General features: G+C 33.7%; 1 protein-coding gene across 4 annotated transcripts in view; it reads right to left on the bottom strand.

Moving 5' to 3' along the window:
* ST7 (suppression of tumorigenicity 7) overlaps window positions 1-15861 on the bottom strand; it is a 282179-nt gene that overhangs the window by 57844 nt on the left and 208474 nt on the right. For all 4 annotated transcript variants that reach the window (XM_031938860.1, XM_031938862.1, XM_031938861.1 and 1 more), the window contains one exon: window positions 10031-10145. In XM_031938860.1, coding sequence (XP_031794720.1) covers window positions 10031-10145 — 115 coding nt within the window. The remainder of the gene's footprint in view (window positions 1-10030; window positions 10146-15861) is intronic.

Below are 15861 nucleotides of genomic sequence, written 5' to 3'. Positions count from 1 at the left end.
ACCATTTTAATAAGCATTTCCTCTATATCTTCAAGAAAATTTGATTTAAATGTTGATTTAATATAGAGCCCTATACCAACATTAGCAAGCTCTTTCTAGGCTGACCTTTGTCCATTAATTATTATTCTTAGAAGTTAGCGGCCTATAAATTAATCTTATTTAACTATTACTTAGCCCACCTTTTTCTGTCTCCAAAGAGACTTTGTCGATGACTTGATGAAATCAAGAGAAAATATTTCTACAGCATTTTCCTAATCTATTAGTGTAATAATCCTTAAAAAAAGGAAATAAGATTAGTTTGATATGACTTTAATGAACTCATGAAGATTCCTAGTTATTACCTCTTATTAAGCAAAAAAAAAAAACAAAAACATTTAATAATCTTTCCTAAAATTCAGTTAATATCAAGTTTGCAAGGCTTATTTTCCAATCAGTAATCTTTAGCTATATTTTAGAAAGAGTGAGACTTCTGGCATATATTTGAATATTCTATTCTCTCAACATTGTTTCTTTCTTCTATGATTGCTGTGTAACCTGTATTAGCAAAAGACTATCTATGAAGTGGCCTCAAGAGTCAAAAGACTTGTTTGAGTTAGCATTACTGGGCAAATCTGGGTCCCAGCTATTTCTTCTTTTGTTCTGTTTTGTTTGTTTTTGTTCTATGTGTGTTTTCTGAATTCTGTTTATTTCCTTCTGTATTGAATTATAAGGGTTCCCACACTAATTAAAATTCAAATTCATGATATTCATCATTTCTTACGGTGCAATATATGATTCTATTACATTCATATATCACAATTTGTTTAGACATTGCTTAGTTAATGAATATCTCCTTCCTCCTCCCCCGTCCTCAGTTATAACACAGATTGGTTATTTTGGTCATAGTTACTGATTCTAAACGGTCTCAAGCTTTTTCAAATACTTCAGCTACAGAAGTTCCAGGACAGGTCTTTCTCTTCTCAGCTAACCCATGGGTCTAAATATAAATTAATTGTCCATGGTTAAAAAGTCTTCTATAACCAGAGGAATTGAACTGATGGCATTTTACTTAGTATTTTAAAATTGTAAAAATCGAAAAAAAGGAAATTTATTCTCAATGGATTTGTGCACATTTTCCTTAAATCTAAACCCCATATCTAAAATTCCTCATTTCTCTTGAAGATACTGCCATTTTTAAAATTAGCCAGTTTCAACCCCCTAGTCAATCTTGATTGTTTCTTCTCCTTTATTTTCCCATTCCAATTAGTTCTTAAATCCTGATGATTCAATCTATACAATCTCTCTCATCTTTTCCTTTCTTACAGAGCCAGCATTCTAATATAGGCCCTTATCGTCTCTCACCATGATTACTGAAACTAACACTTTTTCTTTCTGTTTCCTGTTTTATTCTTTCCCAATTTGTTCTTTATACACATATCAAAATAATCTTTACATGGCATAGAAGTGACTAGGTCACTTTCCTGCTTAAAAAAAATAAAAACTTCAATAGTTACCTCCCTGTTTTATCCTGTTGCCCTCAATATAAAAAAGAAATATCTCAAGCTTGAGTTCAAGATCTTGCACACACTTTCTACTTAAGTTTTCAGTCTAATTTCCTATCACACTCTTTCCCATTCCATCGCTCTCTACATTCCAAACAAATCAGATGTCTAGCTGTTTCCTAAATATTCCACTACCATTTCCATTCCACCTATGTCCACACTTCCTCTCATCTATACCTCTAAATCTTGGCTTTCTTAGATTCATTTCTTAGCTTCCTAAGAAGCTTTCCCCGATTCTCCCAGTTGTTAAAGTTCTCTTCCTCCTTAAATTACACTACGTTTATTTAGGCATTCACAAGGTATTCCCTCTCACCTTCTCTAGAAGAATATAGGATTTAGACTATTTGAATTAATCTTTGTAAGCCTAACATATAATGAAAAATTCTGCACACAGTAGGTGCTTCATAAATGTTTAACAAATATAAAAACACATTTATATCTTAACTCAAGTATTTAAAAATTTAAGATGTTCTGTACACATTTTAAACCCAACAAGTCCAAAACAGAGCTCATCATCTTTCTCCGTCAGCATTTTTTAGTTCTACTGTCAAAGGCATCACCATCACCATCCCATCACCATGCAAAATTGAAACTTAGGTGTTATCTTCAACTTCTTACTCTTTCCCAGTCCCCATATACATATAATCTGTAGCTAATATTTGTCAGTCTTACCATCAACAGTTCTCACATAAGCCAATTTTTTCTGACACTGTCAACCACCTTACTCCTGTCATGGCAATAACCTTTATGGTTGGAATTCAAAAGAAGCAATTTGCTTTTCTCACATTTCTAAAACTATTTACTCCTTTTGATATTTTAACATGATTCTTTTGTTATACATTTAAATGTAAATGGCACAGGTAGGTGGTACAATAGATAGTGTGTAGGCCTGGAGTTAGAAAGATCTGAGTTCAAATATGACTATAGACACTTAACTATTTATGTGACCTCTCTTTGCCTCAGTTTCCTTAACTGTAAATGGTCCCTATCGCTAATGACTGTTATAAAGATCAAATGAAATAATACCTGTAATATATTCAGCACATAGGAGGAATTTAATAAATGTTTGTTAAAGTACATTTTAAGATATCTTAAAATTATCCATGTATATGTTTTTAAAATAAAAAATATCCCCTGCTTTTATTTAGTATATTAATTTTTAAACCATTTAAATCTTTTAAAAAACAAGTGGGGTACACATCCCAAGTAAGGAAATATTTAATATATATAATCACTTAATCACCTCAAAAAATAATCTTACTGCTCACAAACATTTTTCATATAACTTAAGCTCTAGTTCTACCAGTTCAAAATATCTTTGAAGGATCAGTGGACTGTGGTGATGGCTATTTTAAAAACCATTAAGAAGTTTTTGAACATTTTTGATTTTATGAGATGTTTCCTGAAGTGTAACAGAACTGGTAAGGACAACTTGGGTTCTAAATGAAGAGAGTATTTATTTGAAAGAGAAGTTGGAAAAAAAAAAAAGACCAGTATTGAGATAGTAGTGTAAATGCCAGAGTTAAGCAGGGGCAACCAAAAAAGAAGAATCTTTAGCCACAAACTAAAAAGAAATGCCATGTATTGGGTTCCCTCAGATCCTATCTGTATCTGCATATCTGTAGGGATGTGAGAAGGTGAGTATAAAAAGCAAGCTTGTTAACTATAAATCTTCTGATATTTTAGAGTTTATAAATAACTCAATGAAATAAAATTAATTCCAAGTGAGCATATGTAATGCAGTTTAAGACTGACTCAGGTGAGTCCAGATAATGTCTAATAGATACACTATTATTTAGTTTGGAAACTAGCTTGAATGAATGAAAATATTAGGCCATTTATTTCAATGGTGTAAAATTCAAACAGAAACATATCTCTGCTGGGCCATGTACTAACTTGGAGAGCCAAATTAACATTATCTATGTTGTGTTGTATTTTATTTTATTAAACACTTCCAACTATAATCTGGTTCCTTCTCACCTTATTGAAGGATTCTTCAGGCCTCCAGTTTCACACCTCTGATCTAGCCCAATTACCTTACTTTGCAAATGGGAAACTAAGGCTCAGAGATTTGAAGGGTATTATCTGAAGTTAATACATGTAACAAAAGCCAAGCTTTGGACACTGGCCCTCTGATTATAAAACCCAAGTTCTTTACTACTATATCATGCTCCCTCTCTCAATTATTACATAAATCTATAGAATGGCTATTATTAAATTCTTCATAATTTGGGCTATTTAATATACATCTGGAATAATGAGAGGAAAAACAAAAACCACAGATCAGCTTGATCGGTTTAATTCCAAATCATGACCCACTATCCAAAATTAGTTTTTATAGTTCAAACACAATTTAAGGCCAATGTGACGTCAACTGGAGGGGAAAATCTAGGGAATGACTTTTCCTCTAGAAATAGAGGGGTGCTTCCTAATAACTTCAAAGGCATAAGAAACCTAGAAGTCCTGATAGTTTCATCACTTGTGATGAAGTTCCACATGAGCCTTAGCAGTCAAAAAAAAAAATGTTTATTCCAACGATGCCCAGAAAATTTCGACTTTTACTCAAAGGCAGTGACCAGGCCACTATGATCCAGATGTTACTTGCTTTTTCTAAGTTTTGGATTATCACCAGCTCTGAGAGTGTTTCTGAGGACCCCACAGAAACGGGACCTAGGGCAAAACTAGCAACTCAGCAACTCATTTAATGGTGGCAGCTGGCCAATGAGGCCACATTATCTCGATAAGTTACAACTCCAGATAAAGATTAGAACAGAGTTAGCAGTTTATGTTAAATAAAACCCAGGTGAATTTGGGCAATAAACATATGAATGATATACATTTATCATATCAAATATAACTATAGCTCTATACACATGGCCTAAAACACATTCTTAAAAGTACCACTTTTTTACCTAAAGATTGTTAAAATGGAAAACTACCAATAGTTAAGTCTTTTTATGCTATTGGCCCATACCATATATGAATAAGACTATGGTCTTTATTTTGTAAAAATATATAGGGACTGTTGATAGGTTTTCCTTGGGGTCTCATCATCAACTTGGTATCTGGTCAAACTATGCCATTTCTTGTAACCTTGTACCTATAAGTCTTTTCATGCATCAACATCTGGACCCCATGGTTTTTTTAGGGCTATTCTCCTTTCCTGTCCCTGCAGATATTCAAATGGAATGTAAATGGCCACTTGCAGGGGATGTTCTAGGAGATTTTCATACTTTTAGCAAATTGTGGACTGGAGAAACTCAAAAGTTTCTATGAGTTCATTATTCCTTCCATACTTCCTCAGTTTGTCGTGGTCATCAATCTTTAAGCATGTAACTCAAGGAACTGAGTCCCACTAAGCTTGGTCTTTCTCCATTGGAGGTTAAAAACTTCTACTGTTTTACCTTGTTATAAATGCCAAGGATTAAACTCATCTGAAAACTAAATCTAATAGTAGTACCAAGTCTCCTGTTTTTGTAATAGGCTGAAAAGCTATTATGGTGTTTGATACAGCTTTAGATAATTCTTAAGTTCATTCTTCTTATCTCACCACTCTTCAGCTTGGCTTTGAGAAGGACCCCCTTCTCTGGGATATGAGTGAAGGAAAATCATCTGGATGGCTGTCCCCCTTCTAGATTTGGCATTATATCCCCCACAGTCCACTGTCTTCAGCACTCCCAGTTTCCCTCAAAAGTCACTAAAGGGCTTCTGAGAATTCTCTCCAGCTCTCATCAGCAAAATAACCCACAGAATATCCCCTATCACAATGATCTCTGCTTCTGATGCTCTGGTAATTACTGGAATTTCCAGGCAGAATAGGAAAATGACTTCCCATTAATAATAGATGTTTTCCTGATGTTTCAAAGGCTTCTTCAGGGGAAACACTTGAAGCTCATGAAGACAGCCATATGGCATGGTAGACAAAGGCCAGAATTGGAGTCTAGAAAATATGAATTAAAGTCTTGCCTCAGGCCCTCAGTGATCCTTACCAAGTTGCTTAATCTCTCTCAACTTAGGTTTTTCATCTATCAGATAAGGATAACTGCATTTAACTTATAGGATTGTTTTGAGAGATAATATGATATATGTGAAGTGTTCTGCAAACCTTTAAATTCTATGTAAATGATAATTATTATTACAAAAAGGACAGTCAGAAAAAGTTTTCAAAGTACAATCAGGGCCCTAAACTTTAATGGCACAAGGTGGGGGTGGGGTTTAGAGAACAAGAATCTGGCTTTCGATCTCATCTATGCCACAAATGCACCCTTGCTGCCAATTAGTGCTTTGTGAAACTTTTGATCAATCTTACTTGGCTTCAAATGAGTCACATTATTTTACTGTGCATCACTAACTGAATTTTAATTTTTTTGTCCACAATAACAGTGGCCTCTTGAAAACAATCCATCACTACCTGCCATCTAGAGGAGGGGGTGGAAGGAAGGAGGGGATAATTTGGAACAGAAATCTTTGCAAGGGTCAATGCTGAAAAAGTACCCATGCATATGTTTTATAAATAAAAAGCTTTAATAAATTTTTTTAAAAAGAAAAAAAAAATACATGGCACTTTTTCAATGCTCCAAATGTTAAATGAAGATGGACCGCAAGGGAAAATGGAAATTAAATATGTAACTATGTAGCTGTATCTATATCAATACACATGCACATTTACTATCAGATCCAATATTGCTTTTATAATATTTAGAAAATATTAGTTCTTCCCTTTTCAAAAATATGTACTCTTTATCATGCCACAGCACTGATAGTTAACAGAAGGCTGTATTAAGAACACTAGAAAAATTCAAGCCTAAAAATCAGGGTCTTTTACATTTGAATTGAAGAATTAACTTAAAGTTAATGCTTAAAAAAGAAAAAATATTCATATAATTAGATCAAAACAGGTAGAGAGCTGGCCTTAGAGATAAGAAAATGTGGATATGAATTCAGCATTAGTAGAGGAAATTGCTCTTTGGGCGATTCTTATAGTGATAAAATCATGGATCTAGTTTTATAAAAAAAAAAAAAAAGTGGAAAAAAAACCTGTTACAGTAAAAATCCTAATCTTTAGACTAAAATTGTAATTTTATTTAGCCTTTAAATTTTTAAAGAAAAATCTAAAGTGTGTCGAATTTTTCCATTAGCTTATTTCAAAACAAAGTTATGATGACTTAGTGGTCTTAAATGTTCTGGATATCTATGGAAGAAGGCTAAATGAAGACAGAGAGGCCAAAATCCAAATGAAATGAATAGCATAGTTCAGTTTCCAAAAAGTAATAAACACATTAGGTAAGGCCTGAAGAGGAAACTACTGTTTAATGATGCTTCCAAAGACAGGAAAACAAATCTGGACATCCTTTTCCATTGCTTACTTGTGACTTGACTAGTGTGGCACAGTTGACACTACCATCAATATAATTTAGATACATAATATTAAAATTCAACTGAATATATACTCTTTAGCATCAACTAATGTATAAGGAAAACAAGAGCATCTTGAACAAGAGCATCTTGACAAGCTCACTTTGGTCTTTCTCATAAGGTCTCATAAGGTCTTTCATGAAGCAAATATTAAAGAAATATAAACAGTAGAGTTAACCATCTATTATAGAGGCTACTAAACAAGGTCTACAGAAACAGGAGAAAAGGAAAGATATTGAAATGCAGCAGCAAGTGATCAGAAAACTGACATGTGGGGATGGTAAATAAAAAGCAACCTTTGAGAGAGGTATCTAGATTTGAAAAAAGTGGGAACATACTAGAAACAAAAATAAAATTGAATGGACAAAGCTTTCCAAAGGGATGATTTGGGAAATGTCAAATTTAACTTAGTCTCAGGGACTACATGTAAATATTCACTACAGGAAGAGTTTATCCTTCTTACTGGCCTGGATCAAAAATGCAAGGCTGAAATACAATTGAAGAAAAAGAGAATGGAAGGAAAACACACTTTACCTTGCTCCATTCTTATAACAGGCTGTTTATTTTTTTCCTTTCTTTAAGAAAAAAAAATCATTTTTGGCAAAAGGCAAGAATTGCATTGTGTCATTTCCCAACATAATATTCAAAAAATTCAGCCACCTGGCAAATGTTATGAAGAAGGGATCACTATACCCATAAGCCATCCAAAAAACAGCTACCCAATGGGCACATTCCATTTTGCAAAGATAACATACGATCCTGCTGCTTGGGTGTGGTTCTATGGGGAGGTGCTGAGCCTGGGATTCAAAATGCTGTCTCCAATATCATGTTTTAGGATGATGACATTTGAACCATGATGCATTAGAAAAAGGGTGTCTTTTTAAAATGTCTTTTAAAAATCCTGCATCCACATATAGAATCATCAGAAGTCTACTGCGTGCCTGTAGTTCTATTTAGGCTTTTCAACTTTTCACTTACATCCACACTGGAAAAACAGTCCTGAAAGAACCCATTTAACAGTGAGGGAACAAAACAAAGAAACTTTTTTTTTTTTTTTTTAAAGCAGAATCCTCTAGAACAGTAACTTCAGCAGCCATAATCAATTCCTCTGTAAATAACACAGACCCATGCCAAGCCCGAGCCAAAAATCCCCTTTAGAATTCAGTTGTGGTTAGGTCATCTGCACTCTATTGACAAATGCTGAACTCTTAAAGCTATAATGAGGTAGCTCAGCAACAGAATGTGTCCTGCCACTAATGAGGCTCTTTTTCCATGAATAATGAGCACGGACATCATCTCTGTTGCCAGGTACACAATATAAACAAAACTGAATACAAGGCACTTGGTATGGCGAGTTGTCCACTTACAGCAACACAAGTTTTTCAAAATATGAGCCAAATTTTTAGCAGAGGGTGGGACCGCTGTTTTAAGAAATTATGTGAACATATGTTATCAGAATCCAATAAATCAGCTTTGGTTATAGCTGAATGAAGGCTGTGGAGTGGGACAGTGAGAAACAGGAGATATAAAGCTACGAATGAGTTCATTTCTTTATATTACAATCAATCTTACCACACATAAAGCTGATGAGTTTTGTAATAAATTGAGACTCTTATGAAAAAGAGCCTTTTGAGATTTGTGAATCCCAAGGCCTATACTAGTAAAATTGTTATTTCTTAAATTTTGATAGTAATATAAATACATATACAATGTTGAAACTTTGCTCTAACACTGGTAACAAGTGGAATTGAGCCAAAAGAAGGTCCAATTGATCACTCATTTGGGGATGGCTTGGGAGGAAGGGTAGATGAGGGTGGCTAATTATTTATCGGAGGTATGTTTTTTATCTTTAAGACAATCTTATGACAGAGACTCAGAGGACAGCTTTATAAAAAGATGCCAATGTATAAATTACTTTTATTATTTAATCTCAGGTAAATGCCAAATACTTATATGTTTTTGCTTTAAAGTAAACAATTAATATTTATTTTTCTTTTTGTAATCAATACGTGCTTTATATAGTCAATTAGGTATAATGAGGCAGAATGGGCACACAATATAGGGTTACAGGTTTCTGTCTTTGCTTTTCCAAGTCATTTGGGGGTTTACTTTAAAAAACAGTGATAAATAACAGTCTTAATATACCTTATTTTCCCAATCTTAAAACCAGGATGTAATAAAACCTATTTAATTCATAAGAATCTTCAGAAATGATGGAATAATAACTCCCATAGAATAACTAAAAATAATACTGACATATCTTGCCAATAAGATATACTTTAAAGAATTGCAAATTAGATATATTTTAAAGAATAAAATATGAACTGTTTAGGCAAGGAGGCAGAAGATGGGAAGCCCAGAAAGAGTTGGTCCAGCTCTATGATTTCACTAAGATTAACTCCTAATATGGAAGCTCAACTAATGCCAATTGGCAATTGTCATCCACAATTTTGGAGAATTTCCTGGGATGTGAATAAGTTAGATTGCTTATTCATGGTCACATACCTGAAATGGGTCAGAAAAAGAGACCTGAACCCAGATTTTTCTGACTCCAACACCAATCAAATACCCTATTCTGACTCTCATAATAATATAATAATTGATATTCCAGGGAAACCCAGCAATTAAAGAAAAAAATAGAGTGAGCATTTTGTAAAGCAAGTAATTATTTTATAATGCAGATAATCTCCCCTCCCCAATTAATCTGTTTGGCAGGCACTGCATTTTAATAATTTAGATCCATACCTAGCTACAATTTTTAATTTGGTAAGGTTCTTTAAAGTTGTATTTTATACAAAAGCTAGTAACCAAGTTTTCTAGATTGATAATCTTGGTCCAAACTAATCAAATTAAAAAAAAAGAAGGAATGTAAGACTCACTGGGAAAAAATGCTAGCACAACAGTTTTTACTATACTGTAACTTTCCATTTCATTATTCTGGTTTGTCAAGAAATAAAACATCATGAAAACTGTTCAAGTCACTTAATAGAAGTATGAATGTCTATACATTTGTGATTTTATCAACTTAAGAGTTGAAATATATACGAAACACATAAAAATCCTCAAGGACTTACCATCATATTTTGCTAAAACTGCCTGAACATCAGCATATGCTTGTAGTTCCAGTAAAGCTTCTAAAAGGTTTTCATGTATGTTGAACATGCTCAGGAGAGGAAATTCCTTCATTAGCTAAGGGAAAGAGGAAGAGGGAAAAAACTAATTAATATTGAATTTCAGGCAACATTTCATTTTTTCCTTTTCTATAAAATTTTCATCTTTGAATTTACAAAAGCCATATTGGAAAGATTGAAGAACACTTAGAAAATAAACATTTTCTATTATAATCATGATATAAAGCAATAATTTATATTTATATAGATCTTCAAAGTTTGTAAAGGTCTTTCTTTATAATTTTGTGAAGTAGAAAGCAGAAGTATTAATAGCTACATTTTACAGAAGAAGAAACTGAGGCTTTGAGTAGGTAAGTTACCTGAACATGAGCATACTGTTAGGAAATGTTAGAACTAGTACTTGGTATGGGTATCCTAACTCCTAGTGCACCACTCTCCATTTCAACATGCCACCAGTCTGTCTTCTTAACAAGGATGAAATGGTTCTATACTAAAGTAGATTATTCTATTGTGTTCTTTATGAGGGCCTTTTCTTTCATTATTATTATTATTATTAATCTTTCATATAAATATTTTTAAATTTTGACTTCAAAACTCTCTTCCTTCCATTAGCCCTTCATCCAACTCACTGAGAAGGCAAGCAATATGATACATGTGAAGCCATGAAAAACATATTTCCATAATAGGAAGAAAACCTTGAAAAATAAAGAAATGGGGAAAAACTATGCGTCAATCTGCATTTGGAGTTCATAAGTTTTCTCTCTTGAGGTGGATAGTATTTTTTATCATGCAACCTTTTGAATTGTCTTAGATAATTGTATTGTGAAGAGTAAGTTATTCACAGCTGACCATTATTACATTATTGATGTTACCATGCATAATATTCTCCTTCTGTTTACTTCACTTGCATCAGTTCATGTAAATCTTCCCAGGTTTTTCTGAAACCATCCCTTCAGTGATTTATCATAGCACAATAGCATTCCATTACTATTATATACCACAAATTATTTAATTAATCCCCAATCAAGGTCATCCTCTCAATTTCCAATTCTTTGCCATGGAAAAAGAGATGCTGTAAATATTTTTATACAAATTGGTCCTTTTTCCTTTTCTTTCTTATCTCTGGGTTACAGAAGTAGTATTGCTGGAATGTTTGGACTAATTCACAATGCCACCAACAGTACATTAGTGTCTATTTTATATATCCCTATTGAGGGACTTCTAAGGAAGGTTTTCTCATTTTCACTGAGGAGTCAAGAAATGCTATAATGGTGAACAAAGAGTACAATTATGGCACACAGCAAAATATGGAAATTTTGCTTTAAAGGTTGAAAATATCCATCTCACAGCTTCTCTCTTTTCCTTTCATGGAAATTGATCCTCTTAAATCCCTCATTTCTTCATAAAATGCCAAATTAATTTATCCAAAGCACCATTCTGTTCTTATCATTTTCCTGCTCAAAAATCTTGAGTGGCATCCCACTCTCTCCACCTCGACACCCCCCCGTCCAAGTACAGTTTATCTTCCTTATTTCATCTCTCTAAGGTGAAATACATCTCCTAAGACCATAAAAAATTGATAGATACAACTGCTGAACTGGTATAGGCAATCTCTGAAGGGTCTTGTGCAATGTGCTACGGGGCCAGAGAAAGCAAATATCCAAATGTTGAAAAGAGGGAAATGAATTGAGTCTGAACATAAGACACCAAGGATCTTAATATGGATCTTGTACAAAATTCTAGAAATACTATGTCTGCATCAAGAAAGGGAAACTTGATCTGAAAGCCAGTATGCACCGATCAGACAGGTCATGTCAGACTAACCTCACTTCCTTTTTTTCATTTGTTCTACCTGACCCCAGAAGGCAGGAAGGAACTAGAAATAAATTGAAATTTCAGAGAATCTGGTTAGATGTAAAGGAAAAAAATCCCTAAAAAGTAAACTGTATTATCTCAGGAGGTAAAGGGTTCCCTCTTCACTGGAAACTTCCATAGGGAGCTAGATGACCACTTGGTTAGGTATGGGTTGGACAGGATGCTTGTAAGGGCTGAATCACCTCTGAGACTGTGATGATGTGGCCAGCCTACCCCTCAAGTTTACATCTACAGCTACTTGACTACAGAGAGCATATATTCCAGCCAAAGTGACTTCTCCCAAGGGACTTAGTTGATCACCTTTGCAACTCTGATCACATGGCTCCTCTGGGACACTCCTTTTCCATATCTTTCCATCCATTCCCATTTAATGTTGCTTCTTGCTGAAGTTCTTGCCTCTCTCAAATTCTATCTCAAATGCCACTTTATCTATTATTTTATTCCTGTTTTGCCCCAGTGTGATGTTTCATTTCATCTGCAAGAAGTGCTATAGACTTTGTAACTCTTACAATATTTGCCTTCATTTGCCTGATATGACAGTTGTTTATGTCTCTCTCTCAGATGCTCTAATTCAGGAAGCTTCCAGGCTTAAGTTATTTCATACACACACATGCATGCACATACATATGTGTACATGTGTATATCTATGTACCTATGTATGGACACATATATGCATTGCATATATGTTTATATTTCTATGGCCGGTGGACAAGAGGATTGCTATGTCCCTTTCATCTCTATAATTGTGATTCCTCAAGCAAAAATTATCTTATTGGGATAAAAAAGACTGATCAGAAGCTATTTTTTAATGTTTAAAGGATTCTGAAACTTATAGAAATTTCAGAAACATCTTAAAATGGCTCTGAGAATAGATAGTAATACTGTCACTCTACTATCAAATTTCACAAAATGCCACTTGTTAACTGAAGGATCTTGGGAAAATCCCTTCCCTCCCAAAACCACAGTTTGTCCATATCTTTAAAATTAGAGAGCTAAACTAGATAATTTCTAAACCTTGTGATACTATGTTTCTTGTTCCTTCTCCCCTCATTCTTGAAAACTTGGTCATATTAATTCAAAAGGTTAAAATTCTATTTTCTGCATGAGCTGATTTTGACTTTCCTTCCTCAAACTACTATAGAGAGATCATATCACCTTTAGTTCAACTTTCTAAATTATTATTATATTAATGAAAATAGCACATTGCAACCAGAAGACAGTATAACCCTAAATGCGTGCTTTTGAAGGTACCATATCTAATGCATCTTTCCTTGAAGAAACAGACTTGCAAAAAAAGTCTAATTCATTGAATGCAGTGATCTGTGCTGTGTTTAACCAATTCCTTCATCTTATGCCAGAAATGTTTGTAATTTCTTTAAAAGAAACAAAATATAGCACAACTCAACAAAGTTAAAAAAAAAAAGCTTTGGAGTTTTAGAGAGCACTAAGTTATAAATCAGCCTATCAAAAGGATTATAATTTTCATGAGAGTGACCAATCTCACTTTCCTCAGAGATCTGCGGTAATTTCTTTCTTCGAAAGAAAACTGAAAGACTGAGGTACAAATTACTGGTGTTCTGCAACCAATAAAATACTTTTTTACTCCAGTTTACTTTGATCACAGCTGATGCCACTCTTTGATTTTTTTTTTCTATGTAGGCTCTTTTTTGAGATAAAGTTCTCTGTCGCTCAGCACTTGGCAATAGTTAAAACCATTTTCAAAACTGCTATAATTAAAACTTGAAAAATCTGAACCAATAAGTGTACTTAATATTAAGAAACCCAAATGCACACCATAATTTTAAATAAAACTGTAACTCAAAAAGGAAAAGAAAATTTGAAGTTTTAAAAACTACTCTGATACTTACCAGCTACATCTAACAGGAGATAAATTAGCATTTATTGAGCACCTGCTGGGTACCAAGTAGTGTGCTAAGTCCTTTTATAAGCATCATCTCATTTAAACAATCTGTGAGAGAGGGGCAATAATTATTCTCATTTTACATGAAGAAACTGAGGCAGAGGTTAAGTGATTGTCCAGAGTCACATACCTAGTAAGTGTGGCAGAATTGGAACTCAGGGTCCATTACTCTAGCTACTTAACTACTTCTAAACCATTTAACCTCTTTAAGTCTCAGTTTCTTCACCTGTAAAATGAGAGAACTGGACTGGATTGCTTCCAGCTCTAATTCTATCATCAAGTTAGTCTAACTGAAATATTATGGCAAGTTTCTCTTTTTGGCTCATTTCAAAATAATAATTCATTTTCAAAATAATAACAACTAAGGAGAATACTCACCCTTTAAAACATCCTCTTGCATATTTTTCTCAAAATTCCTTAACAAATTTGAGAAGTATCTCTTGTTCTTTTACTGCCCAGAATTACATCAACCACTAGCATCGATTAATGACCATCCATTACTTCTACAGGACATACAATAAATGCCACTAGAATATATTGTGAGGCTCCAGAGAATCTGATTGATTAATCATGCTGAATAGAGTGCTGGCATATTTATACATTTTAAAAGTTCTATCTGGGCTTTTGCAAAGGTTTTATTTTAGATTTTCAATATAACATTCTAGTTTACTTATAAAATAGATGATAAAAATGTATAATTCATATAATGGAGCTATAGCTATCAGTGAAGTAAAATGAATAGTTTCCATATAAGACAATCTAAAAGGAAATAAGACATAGAAAAAGGACTTCATAAAAGACAAGCTATTCTGAATATATTTAAATTACATTAAATTAAATTAAAATATATTTTAAATTTTAACATTTTCTGATAGAATTCTCAGTTTATTTACTGTGAGCCACATACCCTGCACTGATATTTGCTCTCTCCTAGCAGCAAGAAATTTCTCTCCCCTACTCTACCCAAATATTAAAATTCACAAAGTATGAAAATCTCTCATTCTTCCATGACCCCTGCAATACCTATGAGGGAGAAGATGAGATGGGTTAAGGATAGAATTTCAATTTCAATTTTACATCATCTGGCTATTGTCACTTCAAGTTTATTTCAATGGAAGAATTTGATGCACTTATGAGGTCAACATTTATGAGCGAAAATGGAGGATGGATTTGAAATGTTCTCTGGACATCACTTAGGGCTGTAGCTTGGATGTGTTCTCTCAGCTGTCTTACAAGATGAAAACAGCTGTTTAAACTCTTCAAGATTGATTTGTATCCACTTAAACATTTTATTAGTTTAGTTGTCCATATATTGTTTCTTGAGTGAGAAAACTAAAGTGAAAACTTTTTACATACTTGGGCGGAAAGGTAATTAAAATAGATACTGGGCCACTTTCCCACTGAGGTCAATACAAGTTTGGCCTAATGAAAGTATATAGAAGTTGGCTGGCTTGTGCTGCATTCAAACAGCAGATTCAACACTGTTAAAGTTGCAAGTTTATCATTTTCAGTTACAGCTTCAAATAATGATATGGACAGGAAAACTGAAGGCACCATGTATTCTTAGCTATTCCAACAGCGATTTTTACTGACTCTCTGGACCATGAAATGAAAGGATGAATTGTTTACCAGTGCCCTCAGAGCCTTTGATACTACTGGATTTACTTTGCCACATAAACAAAACATTAGAAAATGTCTTACAGAGAAGCTGAATCATGCACCAAAAAGAAAATGACCCTTTCCAGAGAGAATCTGAGGCAAATGCTTACTCTGTAACTTTTGGACACCAAAAAGAATTGGTTAGAAAAGGAAAAATTGGCTACAATTTGCTCTGCACAAATGTGTTTAACCTATTAACAACCAGTTTAACGGGTTCTTCCTTGGATTGACAACCGCTTAAAATGAACTTACTTGTAACACAAATAGAGACTTAGCAGGTATAACTATAAAAGTAACAATTCAATTAAATGACATAATC

This window comes from Sarcophilus harrisii, chromosome 5 (genome assembly GCF_902635505.1).
Source record: "Sarcophilus harrisii chromosome 5, mSarHar1.11, whole genome shotgun sequence".
Taxonomy (NCBI): domain Eukaryota; kingdom Metazoa; phylum Chordata; class Mammalia; order Dasyuromorphia; family Dasyuridae; genus Sarcophilus; species Sarcophilus harrisii.
The sequence above is the reverse complement of the archived record's forward strand: the minus strand, read 5'-3'. Positions and strand labels throughout refer to the sequence as shown.